The sequence below is a fragment of the Apis florea genome, unplaced genomic scaffold, assembly GCF_048593485.1.
Source record: "Apis florea isolate Af1SG1 unplaced genomic scaffold, ASM4859348v1 contig_2492_pilon, whole genome shotgun sequence".
Lineage (NCBI taxonomy): Eukaryota > Metazoa > Arthropoda > Insecta > Hymenoptera > Apidae > Apis > Apis florea.
In genome coordinates this window covers 838,092-858,619 of record NW_028256593.1, presented here as the reverse complement: position 1 = coordinate 858,619, position 20,528 = coordinate 838,092, and the positions used below count along the sequence as shown (strand labels likewise).

At 36.9% G+C, this 20,528-nt stretch overlaps 1 protein-coding gene across 1 annotated transcript in view; it reads left to right on the top strand.

The window, feature by feature from the left end:
• trol (terribly reduced optic lobes) overlaps positions 1-20,528 on the top strand; it is a 154,505-nt gene that overhangs the window by 113,162 nt on the left and 20,815 nt on the right. The window contains exons 12-19 of the mRNA XM_086905912.1: positions 267-380; positions 793-906; positions 10,699-10,848; positions 12,984-13,133; positions 13,581-13,691; positions 14,851-14,964; positions 19,592-19,699; positions 20,025-20,162. Of these exons, the coding sequence (XP_086762038.1) occupies positions 267-380; positions 793-906; positions 10,699-10,848; positions 12,984-13,133; positions 13,581-13,691; positions 14,851-14,964; positions 19,592-19,699; positions 20,025-20,162 (999 nt within the window). The remainder of the gene's footprint in view (positions 1-266; positions 381-792; positions 907-10,698; positions 10,849-12,983; positions 13,134-13,580; positions 13,692-14,850; positions 14,965-19,591; positions 19,700-20,024; positions 20,163-20,528) is intronic.

Here is a 20,528-nt window from a genome sequence, read left to right as displayed (position 1 = left end):
GTTTAACTAAAAAAATGTATTAAAAAAAAAAGTTACTAATGAAAAACACGTTTCTACTTTCAAATATAATTCTAATGATTAATTTATGAGGCTGGTAGACATATTCTTATCATACCTTATATCTCATTTTTCTTTTTTTTTTTATTTAATTTTATAATTAAAATGTATGTTGCGCCTCGTTGTTTTTAAAATGAATTTTATATTTTTATATCTCACACCTTTTGAATTTTTATTTATTGCGTTATTTTCTGTTCCTCGGCTCGTAGATCGATGTCGGTCAAACGAGTTCAAGTGCTTAGATGGAAGTTGTGTGAGCCAAACCGCGAGATGCGACGGAAGATCTGATTGCAGAGATCGTTCTGACGAATACAATTGCACCGGTATCATTATGTTTCCTTCTTTTTATTTCATTTCGACTGGACCGTGGACGTGTACTTATACTTTTATCTATCTTTTAATCAAAAAAAAAATAAAATAAAAATTAAATATCCAAATTCCAAAGACTTCTCCACAGTCCAATTTTGATTTTGATTTTTTGATTTATTTAATCTTTCTCAAAATCGTTTCTCAACAAAAAAAAAAAAAAAGAATTGAAAATTTAAAAGAAAGACTAATAATTAACAATTTAAAAAGAATCTTACCTTCAATTTCGATTTTCAATTTCATTTTATTCCTCCTTCACTCTTTTACTGCTACACACTATTTATTAAAAATATGTATTTTTAACAAAGAAAAGAAAAGAATCCTTCCCCTAATTAATCTCTTTTTGTTTTCTTTCTTTCTTTCCACCAGTGACCACCTGCAGCGGAGATCAATTCAGGTGTCTGGATGGTACCTGTATCAGCATCGACAAAAGGTGTAATCAGAACATAGACTGTCGCAATGGGGAGGACGAGAAGCAGTGTGGTGAGTCAGCCCGTTCTTGCCTTTTAATAATGAACAGAAGAAATTGCTTTAATCATTCCCAAGTTACGATAGGAATCTTAAAGAGAGACGTTGGATTCCAATGATCTGATGGAATCTTCGTCACGATCGATCACCTCGTATCTCGTCATCGTCGTTACACGTGTACGTAGTTTCGAAAGTTGAGAAGGTGTTTGAGAACCACTTTGTGTGTGAGCTCATTTCTTGAAAGCAACAAGCCGATCGTGAACAGTGACGACCTGTTAATTGATCCGGATTGACTCTCGTGTCATTCGTGGAAAAAACGTTTATTCAATTTGCAAAAAAACAGGGAGAGATCAAGATACGTTCTCTCTTTAATTTCTACCGTCTCTGAGAAGGAGACGAGCCTGTATTGTCCATCGATATTTATCGTTAATTTCGTAAAATTCGTTTTCTTGAATTATTTTTTTTTTTTTTTTGAAAAATTGGTCTTCAATTTCGAGCAAAAAAAAAAAAAAAAAAAAAAGAAAAGAAAAGAATCAGCCCCGAATGAATGAATCTCCGTCTCCTCTTCGATCGGAAAAATTGTTCAGGGGCAGATATAATTTTTTTTTTCCCCCCTAAAGTTATCCTAAGAAAATTTATTCAGCGATGGGAAATTGAATCCAAAGTGAATTTGGTTGGAACGTATTTTTTTTTATTTCTTTTTCCCCCGTGTTGGAAATCCCTGACCGGAAGCGGTCTCTTCCCCATCCCCAATTGTAATTTTCCACCATGGCACGCTTCAACAGATTTCCATCCCCCGAAGATTACCCCTTCGATCGGGCCACAACCTTCGAATCACTTTAGAATTTAATAATTCAATCGAAAAAAAAAAAAAAAAAAAAAAAAAGATTGATCGAAAAAACCTATTTAATATGTATCTCACGTAAAAAAAAAAAAGTAATCTTCGCGAGGAATCTTTCGTGGAAAATGTAACTAGATGTCTCTGTAATCGTGGTGCAAAACTTTTACTAGGGATTTTCCCTTCGTGTTTGTATTTAAAAACTAGAAAAAGTATAGAAATACTTTTGATAAAAATCCAGTTTTATCGTGTAGAGTAAATCAAAAGGGGATATTTTATTAAATTGAATTAACATTTATTAAAATATAACAATTTCCTATACCTGTTTTATTATATCACAAAGTCTCAAACTTTATCGTTCGACGTACTTCTTCTTCTTCCGCGCAAAACGAAGAATCTTTGTACCACGATTTCAGAGTGATCACCCTGTATATACGAAAAGAATTTCTCCGCGATTAAAATTCAAAGTGATTCGAAATTTCACGGAATTTCATTGGCTCATTCATCATTTAGCCATGAATCATGAATTGAAGTCATCGCTCACTCGCCACGCTATTCATCATCGCAAGAGAATTCTGAACAGGGGAGAGGGATAGTTACAATGAGGGTATCGACGGCTGGAAAGGGTGAAAAGGAAACACGTTGAGAGGGGAGCACGCTTGAATCGTAAGCCCGCGCGTGTTTTATTTTGTGAAGCAGGGGCTGATGAGAAGCTTGACTGCGCTTTTAACCCTTTAACCGTGCCATTCACTCGGGTCTTCTTTTCGTTCCAAATCACCAATTGGACGGAGGAGAGTCCTCCTCCTCCTTCCCTCGACGAGGAAAAGAAGAATGTTACCTGATGATCCACCATTGTTGGTGGACGTTGATTAATCGATGGGTTAAATAGATTTATTTGTTTTTCCATTTAATTGTGGATTTAATCACATTTTTTTTTTCTAAGATAGTTTCTTAATTCTTTTGATATGGATTTTATCAGTAACAAGATTAATGAAACGAATGAATTTTATTAATATTATGGAAAGGGAGTATTCTTCGATAATTTACATTTGTGTGAATAATTGAATTTTCTGTGAAACGTAAAAGGAAAAGAAAAAAAAAAAAGACACGAATAAAAATAATAACAAAACTCTTTATTCGAAGTTAATGCACTTTAAAACACAAGATCCATCACAAATGCAAGCTGATGATATATCTTGACAGAATTAGGTGGAAACCATCCGATAATTTTATCTTAAAATTTACATTCCTCCGCTCGTCGACTCATTAATATTGTTACTATTGTTATCAAAGTACTGTCCAAGAGACTCTTACAAATGGTCACCAATCTGTCCCTAATTAACACTTGTCATTCGTCACCACGTTGATATACATATTTGCCTGGAAAAATATCGTTACAATTTACAAATAATCTTATCCAATGCTCGTATGTTAATACTTTCTTACTCATCCAACCCAATTCGATACCCCCTCGAAATCCGTTCGAGAGTCTCCAAGATCAAGTAAACAATTACTCCATTCACCCCTCGTATGACGAATGACGTCGACCGGTAGCGCGGCTACGATTGGGTGGCATCCGTTAAAGGGTTAAATGTGCATGAGTGTGGTGTGTGGAGCAGGTTGCGGAGCGAACGAGTTTCGCTGCACGGACGGACGATGCATCGGTTACGAGTTGCAGTGCAACGGGATGGAGGAGTGCTCAGACGGCTCTGACGAGAGGGACTGCGGTAATTATGCCATTCACACCATTCTACACACCTGTTACTACACGCAAACATATATACCCTCACAATTGCACACGCACACACACCGACACCGCACACTCTGATGGATTTTGAAACACCGTGTCTGTCTCCTCCTCTTTTCTTATTTTCAACTCGGCTCAAGGCGATGATGATTTTGAAATCGAGAGGGGAGTAATTCACGTGTTTTGCTTTTCGTTAATGATGATAATAATAATAATAGTAATAATTGTTTCACTCGTTTAGATCGAGGGATTAGATTATTATTGGTTGGAATAGAAGATTCGTTTCGATTAATGTTGGATTGGATTGTGTAGGACAGAGGTCTTGGTGCGTGGTGAGAATGAGGTTTTATGTTGTTCCGTTGATCAGTAGTGGAGACTGGAAAGAAGAGGAAGAAATTAAATGGGTTTGAGATTGTTAGAGAGTTAATTCGTGAGAAATTGAGAAACCTAACCTAAATTCGATTCGTGTTGCTCGAGGGAGAGGCAGAGTTTTAGAGTTGTATAATATTTCGTCGGTCTTGAAAATTGAGTTTTAATAATGCGCGTACACACATCTGTTGCTGCGAATATTTAAAATTGAAATCATTTGCGCCAATTTTCAGTGGTCCAATCCAATGTTACGTTATATTACGCGTATGCTATAACAATTCGCTTTTTAACAACATCGATTGGAGAACATTGCAAAGGGAAATTTTCTTGAAATTTTCAAGTTGTTTTTCAATTAAATGAAACGGATTCTGTGACGATCCGCCATCTTGTTCTTTCAGTTTCTTTCTTCCTCTTCTTTCCCTCGTTGATGTCTCCACCATCGAGGTACATTTTCCTCGATATCATCCTCTCTCTTCCCCTTTCTCCTCCTCTCTCTCTCTCTTTCTGAGGAGGAGAAAAAAAAATTGGTTGTTGAAAAATCGTATATATATATATATATATATATCTTCATCGTGATCGTCGTCGCAGAAAAATCGTTATGGAGGAACGTGTACAACGATAGAAGTTTGTTTCTGAAGTTTTTGGAATCGAGAAAACGGAATTGGAATAACAACAACAGCATCAACAACAACAATAGTTTTAAGCGGCGAAACTCGAAGAGGAATCGAGAGAAAAATTTGAAGAGAAAGTATCTCAAGATGTATCCAAAGAATATCTTAAGATTCGAGAAAAATAATCGGGACAAGAATTTTCCAAGTTATTTGAAGGAAGTTAAGAATATCGATAATAATTACTTGAAACCTGGCAAAAATTTTCAACGTTCGTTGAAGGAAGCGAGAAACGTCACCGATCGAGATGTTGTCAGCAGGAAGAACAGGAAGGACAGGAACAAGAACAGGAAGAAGCATCTGGGCAAGGAGGGGAGGAGGTTCAAGAGCGATAAGAGAAACGAGACATCTTCGCTCGGCGTGTCGAGGAGAAGGGTGCGTGCAAAGAAGAAGTCGAAGAAAAGCGAGAAGAAGGCAGTGGAGGAGGATGAATCGAGAAAAGCATTTCTAGTTTTTGGCCACACGATCCCCGAAAACTCGACGACATTGTCGCAAGTTATTGGTTCAACCACTCCAAATTCGACGGAGAACAACGAGACATTTTACGATACATTGCAAACTACCGGTTCTGAAGAAGGAAACGAAGAGAGTAGTACTTGGATAAATAATGAAGCGAATAGAACGAAAAGTGATGAGACGTTTCACGATAAATTGCAAACTATAAGTTTGAAAGGTGAAGAGACCAATACTTGGAGAACTACGACGAACGATATCACAGTCTCAACATTTATGGAGGAAGATATCTCGGTTACGACGGAGATAGAGCGTTCCACGATGGAAGAAGGTGAAAAGTTGAAAGATGAAGTCGAGGGGAAAACCACGGAATCAGGAATGAAAGATGTATCGTCTTTAACGGCCGATGAATTCGTTACAACTACGGAAGGAAGTGAAAAATTATTGTCGACCAAAAGTGAAGATCTGGAAGAAGATATCGGCACAAATACAGAAACAGTTACGAAATGGATCTTAAGGCGACGAGATAATTTCGTCGACTCTTCGGATGTTTCAAACACGAATTGGTCCTCCGAGGAAGATTTGGACAAACATTTGAGGGCCATCGCGGATGAAGAGACGAATTCTTTCGTTTCGTTCAGAATCAAGCATTCTTCCCAGGAAAAAATGGCCCAGGAAAAAACGACACTTCTATTAGACGAGACTGCATCGTTGGACGTGGAAAATTCTTCTTCCAGAACCACGGAAAACTCAAATTTGTTTGACGTACTTGCTGACGATTCGAATAAGAATTCTGTAGAATCGGATATTGTCGGTTCGAAGGCAGAGAAACGTTTCACCAAATATTTTCGCGAGTACGCCGTGACGCCGTCCATTTTAAGGATTTCTACGAGTGCAGAACGAGAAGAGGAGCACGATCTCACCGATTTGTATTTTCAAAGATACAACGCGACACAGTCGGTTTCAACGATTTCTACGATACCGAGCGAGAATTACGATTTATCGGCGAAAGTAGAGACAGAATTGTTCGAGGCGGGTCGAAACAATTCCAAAGTTCGCATAAATCTGTTGAGCGACTCCAGACTGTCCGCCGATCTCTCCATTCCTACGAGCGAAAACTTCAAAGACAAAGTGTACGATTGCACGTCGAAGTGCGTGAATTATTGGAAGAGGTTGTACGAGATGAAGGAAAAGAATTATCAAGAGTTGATCGAGAAAATTCTGAAAAACGACGGGAAGATCGACTCCGGATTGATCGATTTCGAGAAAAGTTCCACGTTTTCCAACCCCGATTACGACAATTCCCCCGATTCCTCTCAAAATTCGGTTTCAGAATTCGCGGTAGTGTTTGGTCATAATTTCGCGAGGCCTCTTTATGAAAATCGTTCGTTACCGACCGAGCCACCGAATTTGATAGAGATTATCAGCGAGAAGAATCCGAGCGAGGAGAAAACTCGAGAAGAAAACTCGAGCAAGGAGGGGAAAAGAGGTAACGTTGACCGGACCAACTTTAATAATCATCCCATTTCCTCCGTGAACGCGACATTACCGATGGAGCACACTTTCAAAGAGTTCCAATCGAGAGAAACGGTGGACCAACGAAGGAAAGAACAAGCTCAACACGGTGAAACGTATTCCACGAGTTTGTCAGCGATTAACAATTCTTCCACGAACGAGGCAAAGTGCAAAAATGGTATAAACGAGGAATCTGGAGAGAATTGCGAGGAAGATAGCACGATGGAATGGGCAAGGGATTACAATTCCATGGAAGAGACGATTACCAAAAGATATGGCGATGTGTTCGTCGATGTGACGAGCACGGATTGGTGGGATACCACAGAGGCATTCAAGTGTGATCAGGATCAGTTTCTTTGCGAGGATGGAACGTGCATCGAGAGAGATAAGATCTGTGACGGTGTGATGGACTGTGAGGGCAGCACTGACGAGTTCAACTGTGACAATGGGAACGATGGAAATGGGAATGGAAACGGGAACGGGTCGAACGAGTCTGACGAAGGCCCGACTTGCATGTCATGGGAGTTCCTCTGCAACGGGACCTGTATCGGCAATCTCTCTCTCCTCTGCAATAACGAGATTGATTGTGACGATGGATTTGACGAAGCTGACTGTGAGACGGAAGGTAGAAACAGGCTAAACTCTTCGACATATCCTCTCTTCCACTCTACTACTGCAACTCTTTAACTTCTCTCTTCGTGGGAAATCTTCGAAACACTTGCTCTTCGATGAGAAATATCGTTGGATGTCGAGAGAGAGAAAAAAAAAAATGAATATAAAGGGATTCTATTGGAAGTGCTGTAAAATGTGGTGGCTTCTTCAAAATGGTGGAATATATATAAGATGTTGTTAGGAAGAAGATATATGTTTGTATATGTGTCAGTACTTAATTTGTGACGTTCAATTTCTTGCTGTACAAAGGCCTTCAAGGGTAGAACATGTTAGTAATTTTCTTTCTCCACACATGTTCTTTCTCTCTTCTTTTGCATTCGATTCGTATTTCGATCGTAGGATTTTATCAATTGCAGTTGAGAAACTTGAACGAGCTTAACTTAATTTTTTTTTTTTTTTAGTTAGATCGTGTCAAGATGGATAAAGAATGCAAAAGGAGTAGTATCTAGATCTAACAATCCGTTTTTTATCCGTTTAACGAATTACAATAAGGTAATTCGTTGATCCGTTTATTTATCCTCGAGGTTGAACGATTGAGACTGGGGATTGAATTCTGTTTGGAAATCAAACAACGTCGTTCCCGTTTCTTTTGGTTGATCGTTCGAGATTCTCAGTTAAAGCCTTCAGTTAAAGGCAGACACGAGAAATTAGTTACACGTCCATCAAACTCACACACTGTATACAAAGAACTTTTATATAATACCTAATCGCCTTCGAGAGGGAGGCTTGGTTCGGATTGCTTTAAGTGTTAGTCAGCTTCGAAGGAATCCTTTGTACATAAAATGATACCCAGTGATCGCGTGATACTCTGCCAGGTTGTGAATATTGTATCGTGGCAATTCATCCTGTGCCATTGGAGAAAGAGACGCTCGATGAAAAATGACTCGAGGAATTATTTTCTTTTTTTTTTTTTTTTTTTTCAATTTTAAAGAAGAATAATGGGTTTTGGATTTTTATACAACTAAAGCAAGCTCGAGATATATGTCAAACTATAAAATCTAGTTAAAAAACAAAATTGTAAATTCTTTTTCCATTTTTTTTTTTTTTTTAGCTTTACTTTTGATCCTCGTGCAAAAGCTTATTATTTTTAGTCTCCAATCTATTCTATTCTCAGAAGAGTGAGAAATATAAATATAAATTAACTAGGTTAGATAAACGTTATATAAAAATTTTCTCACATTTTCAACCCTTTTTTGATCTGTCAAAACTCGAGACGATTTACCTTGAAATAATTCCATGCACAAATTAACGTATATAAACTGTTACTTTCATATCGATCCAAGTGGTGTCCTCCATCAGAATTTTCGTTTTATTTTCGAGAATGCGATAAAATTAAATTAATCGTTAGTTCAAGAAACACGATATCTCTTAAAAAAAAAAAAAAAGTTCGAAAAAAGACACGCACAATACCAAAGCAACAGACAATAGTTATTGAAAACTCGGATGAACTAACAATAGGATGAACACGAAGTGAAGTCATGATCCAGTATCGCAGTCTGGCAGTTCTCCCTCCCCCATATAATAAAAATATATATCATTTTCACCAGTGTAACAGAGATGCTTTCAATGTATATATACCGACATATACCTCCCCCCTCCCCACGCTTTAAATGTGTTCTCTCTCCACACGTGTGTCTCACGCCCACGTGATGGTTCCTCTCGCGTGCTTTGTGTACATACGTGTATATCTACATTCGAATATATGTATACATGCATATACACGTGCGTGAACCACGTGTAAAAAAAACCCATCATCGCCACCTCGGCTCGAGCTTCGACAGCTATTCGGTGATGGCCGAAAAACGAGGGACAAAGGAGCTCGAGACGGCGGTCGTTGACCATGAATACCAGGCTGTGTCTGTTTTTGCCGGTGGCGCTCCTGTAGATTTGGCCCCGTGCCCTTCTATGGACTTCACCTGCAGCGACGGCTCTTGCATATTGAAGAGCTCGGTTTGCGACGGATTCGACGACTGCCCACGGGCAGAAGACGAGCTTCACTGCGGTATATAAACACTTACGTATCGTGTGAGGCCATCACAACGCCGGGGAATTATTTAATCGTAATTTTAATTGACACGTGATTCTTATATTCTTCCATAATTCATCGTTCGAAATAATACGATAATGATAATTGGAAATGATTGCACGACGTGAAACAGGGCAAGATTATAATAGCTACGAGTAAAAATGTTTAATTTTGACATTTTAAGCAAGTGATTAACTTAATTTTAATCTTCGTCGAGGGCGAATGGTGAAAAGTTGGCACGTGAAATGTGAAACGAAGTAAATTATTTTATTAGAATTAGAATTGAGTAAGAGACGCGTTGGAAAGTATCGTCCTGTGTTCTGATGGCCTCTGCTTCTGCTTGCAAAGTAATCTGAACTTACAGTGGATCGTCAACCTGGGTGAAGAAAGCTTTAACATTTTTGTATTCGATTCGTAATGGTTGAAGAGAAGAGCAACAGAATGACTCGAATTAAAACTTTGGAAAGAAAACGATAATTTGATTTTTTTTTTTTTTATCATGGAGTATTTTTCACGGTAACTTCTTTTTTCTTTTCAACGAAATTTCGAGTTGAACGAAGAAAGAAAAGGATGTTGAAGCTCTTATTCATCCATGGTGGCTACATTTGTACATTGGTTGCTTCAAAGTTTTAACCCTCGCCTCTCCAGATCATTAATTGTACATAGATTCACGAGTCTTATATGAGAAAGTTATAGAAATTTCCTTAATTCCAGTTCGAAACGCTAGAATCTACGATGAGGATCTACGAGTTCCTCGCGTATTGTTCAATAAGCAAATATAATAGCTTTCTGTATCGTTGTTCGTCGAACGCTTTCGTTGTTCGTGGACGAGCTTCGAGCTTTTCGTGATGTCATAACAGAATCGAAACCCTACAACCTATACCCCTCTTGATTAATCAACTATTATCCCTTATCGAGGAGGACAAGGTGTCTCTCGACGTGGAAGAAAGAAATTAAAAAAAAAAAAAAAAAAGAAACCTAATTTTTCTTGCAAAAAATATATCGATGTGATGAATTTTAATCATTTTTTTACAAAAATGAGAGAAATTGATGAGAAAAACCCATCCTTACTCAACGTAATTATTATATACTCATCTTACAAAATCTCTTTCCCAAATTAAAATTTTTCTCGAGACGAAACTTTTAATACCTCACGTAATATCAATTTCACGATTCTTACACAAAAAAGAGATTCATGATATTCTAATGGAATCAAAAATAAATAAATATTATATCGTCGCCCGAGTTACAGCATCGATCGAAGTGTTGTTTGCCCTAAAAGAAAAAAAGGGCTGGAAAAATTTCAATATTTCAGAAAAACATTGTTTCTTCTTCTTTCTTGAACGGATCGAACGATTATCCCTGTCCTCCCAGAACAAAAAAAAAAGAATTCCTTCCCCTTATACAAAACAGCATTTTCATTGTCGACATAACTTGTGTATATATATATATATATATAAATGTGTATTCTCTGCTCTTGTGTATTCCTGCTGCGACACAAACGACCCCCCATAAACAGAACGGGAATGCACACCTACCCAGTTCAAATGTATCACCGGGAACAAGTGCATCGAGGGTATCTACAGGTGCGACGGCCAACCGGATTGTCCGGATCAGAGCGACGAAGATTGCGCTAACGAAACCATTACACACGCCACTCCACCTATCAGTACGCTCAGTTTTCACCCTCTTCATTTATTTTTTTTTTCCTTTTTTTTTTTCTCTCTTTATTCACAAATCTGCTGGATCAATGGTCAAACAATGGTATAAATTGAATCGATACATACTATGTATGTGAAAGAAGAAGTTGATGGAACGAAAAAAAACGAAAAAAGAAAGTGTAAAATTCGAACGAAGTCAGTGCAATTTGGTCATTAACATTGATCTTGAGAGTTTTGTGATGCGATGTAATTCGCATTTCTTTTTTTTTTTTTTTTTTATCCACAAATTTGCTCGATCAATGGTTTCGTAAAAAATTGAATCGATACTATAGTCGAATGGAACGAAAAAAAAAAAAAAAATTCGAACGAAATCAATGCAATTTGATGATTAACATTGATCTTGCGAGTTTTGTTGTTATGCGATGTGACGACGCGCACGACGATGTTGGAAGGAACGTTCCGCCTGTTCTCACGAATGATTTCGTGAGAAATGAATGAAATATGGAAATTTGATTCGATAAATAAACAAGATAAAAATTTTCTTTCGAGGAGGAAACGAAACTTTCAGATCTCTTTTTCTCCATATAAAATCGAAAATAATTTACAATTTATATTTCGCGAAAAAATGTCACATTTCGGCAAAGGAAACGTTCTTATATCCGCGAAATTTTGTATTATACATTATTTCGACAAAATGGCGGGATAGTTCGTTCCAACCAAGCGACAACAAATGAGCTTTACGATACATTTCGCTTGCTCTACACCATCCACCATTCGATTGTACTCGACCTGCCTCTTCCTCGTCCTTCCCCCCCTTTCATTCCTGCCCTACTGCACGTCAAAGAAACGTGTTTACGAATACACGGGGGGAGAGAGAGGGAGGGCCCCTCCTTCTCTCCACGTAGGGTAGTAGAAACCCCTGGCTGGGTAGACGCGTTTTTCTCGTTTGCTTAATACTTGACAACGGGGATGACGATGCTGGCTTACTCACCGCTAATTAATTCATTAGCTTGATATATAAGCAGAACTTGGCTAAGAAGCCTCCTTCGTTTCCGGCTTTAGTTTTTCCAACTTACTGGAACCGTGTCCTTTTTTTTTTTTTTTTTTTTTTTTTTTCAAAAATCAATATAACTAACACTGGTTCTCAAGTGTCGCGCTGGGAGAAGCGAAATAAAGATCAAGAATTTCTTTATTCTTTTAAATTTTCAATTGACAAATCGATTAAGTGATTTTTTTGTCGATCGAAAAGTTGAATCGAGAAAAGTGAAGAGATTTTGCAATCCTAAAAAATACATTGTAGATTGTGTTACTTATTACTCATTTTAAAATAATTGCTGTGAAAAAAACATTTTTTCTCTCAATTGGTTGTTATTTCCTTCGTATTAATTAACATTATACTATCGATAAGAAATCATAGTCTGTACTCTAAATGGAAGACTATTTGACACATTCCGATGAAGAAACACTTTTAGATTCTCTCTAGATACACAAAAAAAAAAAAAAAAATTGATCGATCATTATCGATTTATTAACTAATTTTTTACTCCTTTACTTTAGACGAAGCGAAATCGATCCGTATCCATCTCTCTTCGTTCAACTTAAATTAGTCGGAACTCGGACGAATTATTGCATACCAACTTTTATATTCCGTTCCGACCTCGAATGGGGTGCCCCACGAATACCTTCAACCGCTCGATACCTAATTTAACTCTTTTCAACCCTCGTGATACTGTGATGACAAAGACGAAAAATATATCTGGGTAAAAAAAAGTGATCTTCCTCGCATCGATAAATTCAAATGTCAACTCAAGATCGGGGACGGGTTAAAAATGATTCGAGGGCCACGAGGGCCAACAAATTCATTTGATCCTTGTACACGTTTCGACCGTTTAAATTCTTTTCTTTACGCGTGCAAAAAAAGCTCGTGGGGAGTTGACCTTGACTGACTGGCCAGTTAGATTCAATTCTGAATTAGTTCTAACGACAGCATCGTTGTCCTTGTTCGTCGTATGTGTTTTTCTCTCTCTCTCTTTTTCTTTTTCTCTCTCTCTCTCTCTCTCTCTCTCTCTCTTTTTCTTTCACATTGGTAGAAAGGCTTGCGCCTAGTAGCTGGCAATGTGCTTGTCTGTGTATGTACGTTCAGGCCAGCCGTGGCCGGGCGGTGCAACCGAGAGCCCGAGGGAATGCGATCCGAGCAAGGAAATGCGTTGCGACGACGGACAATGCATTCTGCTTCGACGCAAATGCGACAATATCTTCGACTGCCTCGACGGCAGTGACGAGCGTGGTTGTGGTAAGCCTCCTTTGTGCTTCCGTTTCAAATCACTCGAACTCGAACATTCTTGCGTTTTCCAAAATATATGTTATTTTTTATCGGGCGAGAAAAAATTGAACCGTAAAAATCGAACGGATAAATTTGATTAGATAGATGAAAGGAAAGAAAATTGCGCGGATTGAAATTTTTATTATTTTCGTAAATAAAAATATGATTGAATTTTCAAACGAGGAGATGCAAAATTTCGAGTGACGAATTGTGTCCCGTTCATTTCTCCTCTTTTTTCCCCCACTTTGGTGCCTTTCATCGTCGTAAAGATAAGTCTCGCGAGAATTGAGCGACGACCAGGAGGAAATATGATATCCTGGTGGTCACTTTAAAGGCGCCGAAGGTCACCTCGTTATTTACCTCATTTGTCGAAGCTTCTTTAACGCTTTTTGTTGAGCTGTTGTGACTTGTGTCAAGGTGTCTGCTCACCTGCCGAATGGAAATGTGCCAGTGGTGAATGCATAGCGGAAGTCGAGAGATGCGACAATGTTATCCACTGTGCTGACGGATCTGACGAGTTTGGATGCGGTAATTATGTCCTGATCATCGATGAAAAGTATCCTGGCCCACTTGGTCTTCTTCCTTTGCGTGTGACTTTTCGAAAAACAAAAAAAAAAAAAAAAATCTATCGTTTCAAAATTGAACAATTTTTTAATTTGATCGACACTAGTTTTAAACTAGGATCCGATAAGTAGATTATTTATAGTTACTAACAGATGAGGCACATTTCATGACATCTGCATCCATCCCCTGACTCCTTTGTTATTCATTTACATGCAAAACGACACAAATTTGATCATTAACTAACAATTCGCATTTCCTTGCTGGAAAATATATTGGTATAATTATAAAAGTTAACCTTGCTCTATTGTACTGATACAAGTAGAATTTTTTTATAAACGTTTCTATGTGCAGAATGTAACTATATTAGTTTATTATGATATAAATGCATGTTTCTGCATGGAGCGAATTATATGCATGTATAGCATCATGAATATTGCATCATAGATACTCTTTGTTTTCATTTCCTGGAACGTATACCAGTCATTTTTTAACCCATTCGTTGTTTAAATTTTGATTTTTAGTGTATTATTTCTTTTATAAAACTCAGATGTTTCATTTCTGAAATGGATTACTACACTTTGTATTGAACTATACTTTGGGTTTAAAATGGATAATTTTTATTCTATTATATTTTCAAAGTAACATTGAAACGATATTATTCAACAATAAAATTGTCTTCTAATTTCTGTCAAATTTCTTTCGAGTTTCATATCATTTTCAATTAAAAAAAAAATTCCAAATTAATAAATTAATCATTATAAAATGTGTCCTATATAATGAAAGGGTTAAGAAATCGTGTATATACCTCAGAATATCTATTGGAGATATCAAATAGATGTGAGTACTTTCATTTCCTTTTTAAATTAATGGACCAACGTGCACGCAAAGAAGCCTAAGGCCAAGAGTGGTAACGGAGTCTCATATGCCTCTTTTAATAATTTCAACTTTTCTTGAATAAATACATTAGAATATATATTAATCACAAAAGTTATCTACATATGATAATTAAAAGTGGACATAGACTCTGTCGGTAAGGTCATTTTTTCTTCGTCCGTATACGCGCCATTGCACGAAATGCTCTAATGAAAAACCACCTGGCTATTTTTGGGGATCGTGTTTGTAGTAAGTGAATGCCCAGCTGGAATGTTTCGATGCAACGACGGATTGTGCCTGGACAATAAGAGACGTTGCGATGGTCGACCACAATGTTCGGACGGCTCGGACGAAATCAACTGCCGTACGATCGCCACTTTTCTCAATTTATCTGCTTGCTTCTTTTTTATCTATCGATCTAAACTGATTCGCATTGCAGGCTACGCTATATCGATAGATTCGAATGAGATCGATCCTTTAGTGATCGACGGTCGATATAGGAAAACTATATGGGAATCCCCTGGGCAATTTGATGTATCAGTGGTTCTCATCCTTGATGTCGCAAATTACTGAGAATTTTTCTTTGATGGTATTGTTTTTATACAATTTTGGATAAAAAAAAATTATCATTTACGGAGATTATTATTATTTATCGTTACAAAATAAAATTTGTTTTGTTTTGACCTGGATTTCATTTTATTTTGTAATAAAAATTTATGATTAATTTATGATTACTGAAACGATAGGTTGAGAACTGCTGTCATAAACCACCTGCGCCCTATTTTTCATAATGCAAGGAGCATTATTTGCGCGAAGGGGTTCACCCTTTTTCTGCAACAACACATCTCCATTTTTTGCGAATTTATATTTAGACAATGGAATACCTCAAAGAATAAATTTCTAAATTTAAAAAGAAAAAAATTGTCTCACAGAGGATTGCAATTAAACAATCAATTTAGTGTCCATCGATCGTGGTAGCAGCCTGTAATACAAATCAGTCAACTTTGGACTGGTTCTCTATTTTCATTCTCGTTTTCCTTATCTGTCAATTTCCAATCTTTTCGGATTAAATCGATGATGAAATCGCATCATAAATTATTCCATGGGTTTCGATATTTTTGGGACTATCTCGCATAAAAAAATCGATTTTCACGAAGGAAAAAAATGGAAGCTTTTTTAACATATATTTTTTAACACGTTTAACGCATTTTTTTTTCTTCTTACATATCTGTCCCATATATTTTAACTTCTCCTCGATGACAACGTACGCAAGATGTTCCACTGTGAAAAATTTTAAACTTTCGTGACTTGAATTCATATCATATTGTTACAATTTGAGACTTCTCGATGTAAGACGCATCCTATGGAAGTAATATTTCAAAGTTTCGTTCGTAACTTCTTCAGAAATCGAATGACACATATATCGATATTTTGTGAGTTCAAAAAATGAAGAAATTTTTATTACGACAAAATAAAGCATAGAATCAAAAGAAAGTCGTATATAATACTATGATCTTTAACTTATGATTTAAGGTATTTAGTATAATAAATCACTGAATTTATATTTGAAATAATATAAATAACTTCTACTTAATATTTTCCATCTCTATCACCAAATCTAACCCAATTTAACTTAAAAAATATCCATATCGATATATCAATCTTTAAGAAAGCTCTAATCTTTAATTTTTAACAATTAATAATTTCGAATCGAATTCCAATTGAAAGTTTCAGATTGTAACAAATTTCGTCTCCTCGTATCCTCCATTCAAAAATTTGACGGTAGAAAGGTAGAAAGAAATTAGAGAGTACGTTAGAGAGATAGAACGTGTCGGTTCATCGGATGGACGCGCGAAGAAACAAGGTGGAGCGTGAAAAACGAGGAGAAGCCAGAGAATGGAAATCGATGCGTACACAGGGGATAGTGGAGAGAGCCCTCCACCTCTTCCCTGGTCGCGGCTCGGTCTTCAAGACGGCAATTAAGAAGCTGTAACTAATGCCAGCCCGCTCTTGTCCGCCCGTGCAGAGCCGTTAATCTCGTTTCCACGTTCTTATCGACCGAGGCGGACATTGACTGCCCGTCTTTCGCTGCTTGAATCCCGACGCCGCGATCAGAATCTCACGATAGAGGGACATCGTTGAGGTTATGGAAGCTTTTATATACAACATAGAGATTTCAATGTTTTGGAATTTCGTTTTAAAACGAAAGATTTAAATTAACATTTGATTCGATTGATGGGAGGGGGAATCTTGATTTTTGTGAGGGATTGTTCTTTAGAGGAAAAAATGTGGAGGAAAGTTGTAGAAAAAGTTCCTCCTAAGAAGCTTGTTTTTTTTTTTTTTTTTTTTTTTTTTGAAAAGAATCGAACTTGAAAGGTGGTGGTGCACTTCTTCGTAGAGCGTTTCAATGGTTCTCTTTAAAATTGTTTATAATATCATTTTCATTATATCTTCAAATCTATCCTTAATTCCAATTAATTTTTAATTCTCCAAACGTATCTTTGTAAATTTAACGAATGATTTTTATTTGTTTGTATATTGAAGTTATTGAAAGAAGTTATTGATTTTGTATTAAAAATTTATCTTAATACTTAATTAAAAAAATGAGACGAATTAATTAAGTTTAAAAGCAATAGGTTGAGAACCATTGGAAGCTACGCTAAAAGCGCTCACTCGCGACCGACTTTCAAGTCGTTTTTCTTGAGAACGGAAACTCGGGCTGAAAAAATGCATTGCACATTTTTGACTCGTTTCGTCCATTAACAATCGCACGATTAACTCACTCTCGCAAGTTATTTCGTATTTTATTTAAAAAAAAAAAAAAAAAAAAAATACTCCGCTTCGAATGAATCGTACAGAAGAGCTATTCTCGCGTTAGAATAACAATCAAATATAAATTGTCGGTTCTACCGACAAAAATAAAGGCGGTTTAATTGCTTTAAGAATATTAAATATACTGTTTGCCTGTAAGATTCATTAGAACCTTTGACTTATTGAAGGTATTTATTATATATGGGGATAATATCAGAAATGTAATTCCAAGTAATCTATCCCTCTTTTTCTCTCTTTCTCTTTGCATATCCTCTTCTGTAGCCTTGTTTTAATTAACAATTATCGACATAACTTTGTATGTTTCAGCGCGACATCAAGTCTCGTTTTAATATATCAAAACTATTTAACTGATACTTTGAAAATACGTGGAACACTTTGTTGCAAGGAATTCTACATATATATATATATATCTCCCTGTGGCTCGAATATTCTATTTGTCTTATATTTTTTTTCATTTTTCTTCTCTCTCACACGTACGTTGTTTTATTTCTTTTTCTCCATCTTCTTTTTCAACACAGGTTGCCTGATCTTGTTATGTACCTCTTCTATTCTACATATCTGATTGTATATACCTATGTATATTATATATATATATATATTTATATTTATATTTAAATTTATATATTATATCTTTTTTCCATCCTTTATTAGTTTTACACAGCGCACGTACACTGGATCCTAAGATCGATAAACAAATGGATTATACTTCTTTCGTCTTCACATACACTGGGAGGAAATTTGAATGCAGTTACAGTTTCTTTACAATTATTTATTTTCACAAATTTAGGAAAACTTTCGATCAGCCCCAGTGTATGTCTTTCCCTTCTTTCTTCTCTCTCTTTTTCTCATCTTTCTCTGTCTCTGTCTCTGTCTCACTTAAATAGCCATACACACCATAGCTTTAGAGAATTTACGAGGTATCGCCTTTTGCCTAGATCTTTCTGTTTTGATACCGTTTTATAAACCGTTCCTTTAGCTTTTTGAAATTAAATTACACACTCTTGCTCCCTAGGGAGGGCGTAGTTCACGTGAAGTTATCGTGCTGCATAGTAGAATTCTCCTACTTACCGATACTCTTGCCGATATAATACCAATGGAATACCTATCGATTCCCCGCGCCTTTCTCGATTATCGAAACGATTCTCGCGCGATTAATGTCACGAAATCGTTATTAGATAAGAACAGAACGTATTGCTTCCTTTCTGTGTTGAAATCGCACAGTGAGTGCAACACGATCCCGACGATGTTAAGTGGCCATTAAAATCGAAGAGCACGTTACCCAATAACAACGGTGCTCTTTGATAAAGGGCAATCGAAACGAAACTTTCATATAAATTCTTTTTCGTCTCTTGGAAGAAAGCTCATGAGCGTACGCGTCATCCGCGTGTTAAGCGGAATTCCTCCCTCTTCCTTGACCACGCTGAAGGAAAATATCGAAATAACTGAAAATAACTAAAAAACTAGGAAGACTATGTACGAAAAGATATTATTAAAAACATCGAAGGAAGGATAAAAAAACAGTGTCGATAATCAATATTCCATTGGTATTTCCAATCGCTCTATTTATCTACTCGTTATCTAATAAATACCGATGATGGACGGCGTAGAGAGTTTGGCCGATTCGGGATCGGTGTACATGTGCGCTCCTTAAAACGTCGCATGACATCCGGCAGTGTGCACGCTGTTTGTCCGATTTTTATCCCTGTTGGTATCTCGACTGGGACGGTATATCGATCGGTTTAATTATCACAGGCCACTTATTATACTTTCTCTCTCTCTCTCTCTCTCTCTCTCTCTCTCTCTCTCTCTCTCTCTCTCTACGTTTAATTATGCCACAGGCCTGTAGAAAATCGATCAAAAGCTGTCCATCTGTCCATTTTTATTTTTACTTTTTCTTTTTTATTGAATTCTCACTATTTAGTCGGATTTCTCTTTCTCTCTACCTCTCTTTCTCTCTCTCTCTCTCCTGTCGCTTTAGAATAATATACACGGCATTATGGATGGCATTATTTATGGGTTTTAGGGAAGCGAGCACACTGCTGCCCACTTCTTTTTCTCTTTCTCTCTGTTTTTCTTTTTTTTTCTTTTATAGTTTCTTTTGGATATTGATTTCGGATGCTTCGTCACTTCCTCTATTAATTCGTCGCCTGTTTTTTCAGAATGTCCCGCTGGTCAATTACCATGTGACAACAAAGTGTGCATCAACAAAAACTTCTTCTGCGATCACAACATCGATTGTCACGATGGGAGCGACGAACGCGATTGCAGTAAGAGTTTTCAAACCGTTTCGAACCTGTTCGAGATGGTGCTTTTCCAATGTTCCGGATCTTTCTGGAACTCTTTATCTCTTTTTCTTTTTTCTTCGAAGCATTCTAAGACTCGTAGAAAAGTGTCGAATTGATAATCCATCTCTGAAAGTCTCTTTTACTTACATAGTGTTAAAAAAAAAAAAAAGTGAAATCAAAGAAATTCAATTATATTGTCTTAGTCACATCCAACTTATCCTGAGTCGTCAATAATGATATGTTTTTGAGGAAAAAGTTACAAAAATATTAAAGATAATTATAGAATTATATTAAAGATATATTGCAGATAATGGTGTGACTCAACCACCAAGATGTCGCGAGGACGAGTTTACTTGTCGCGATGGAACCTGCATTCCGCAATCAGCTTTCTGCGACGAACGACCCGACTGTCCTTACGCAGAAGACGAGGTCAACTGTCTTCAAGGTAGGTCAAGGGACATGTCACCAAGAGACAGCTTAGAATGGTGGGGAAGAGAAATTGAGCAGGAACACGTGTGCACCGGCAGGCAGAAACATATCCTAGATATCACATAGGGAAATATAGTTTGGCCAAAAATTGGTGGAAAAGGCTGCAGGAACCAGGAGCAAAGACTCGTTTGAACATTCTTAAAGCTTTATCTAATTCCATGAGAAATATATTGTCAAGTTTGCTAGCTATTTGTTTCTCTGATTTAGAAATTTATGTGTGTGTATAATATATGAAAAAGAAACAAAAACATTTAACGCTTTTTTACATGCACTTCTGATTTGTGTATTTTTCAAGTGAGAACCATTTGAGAATCACTGTTAA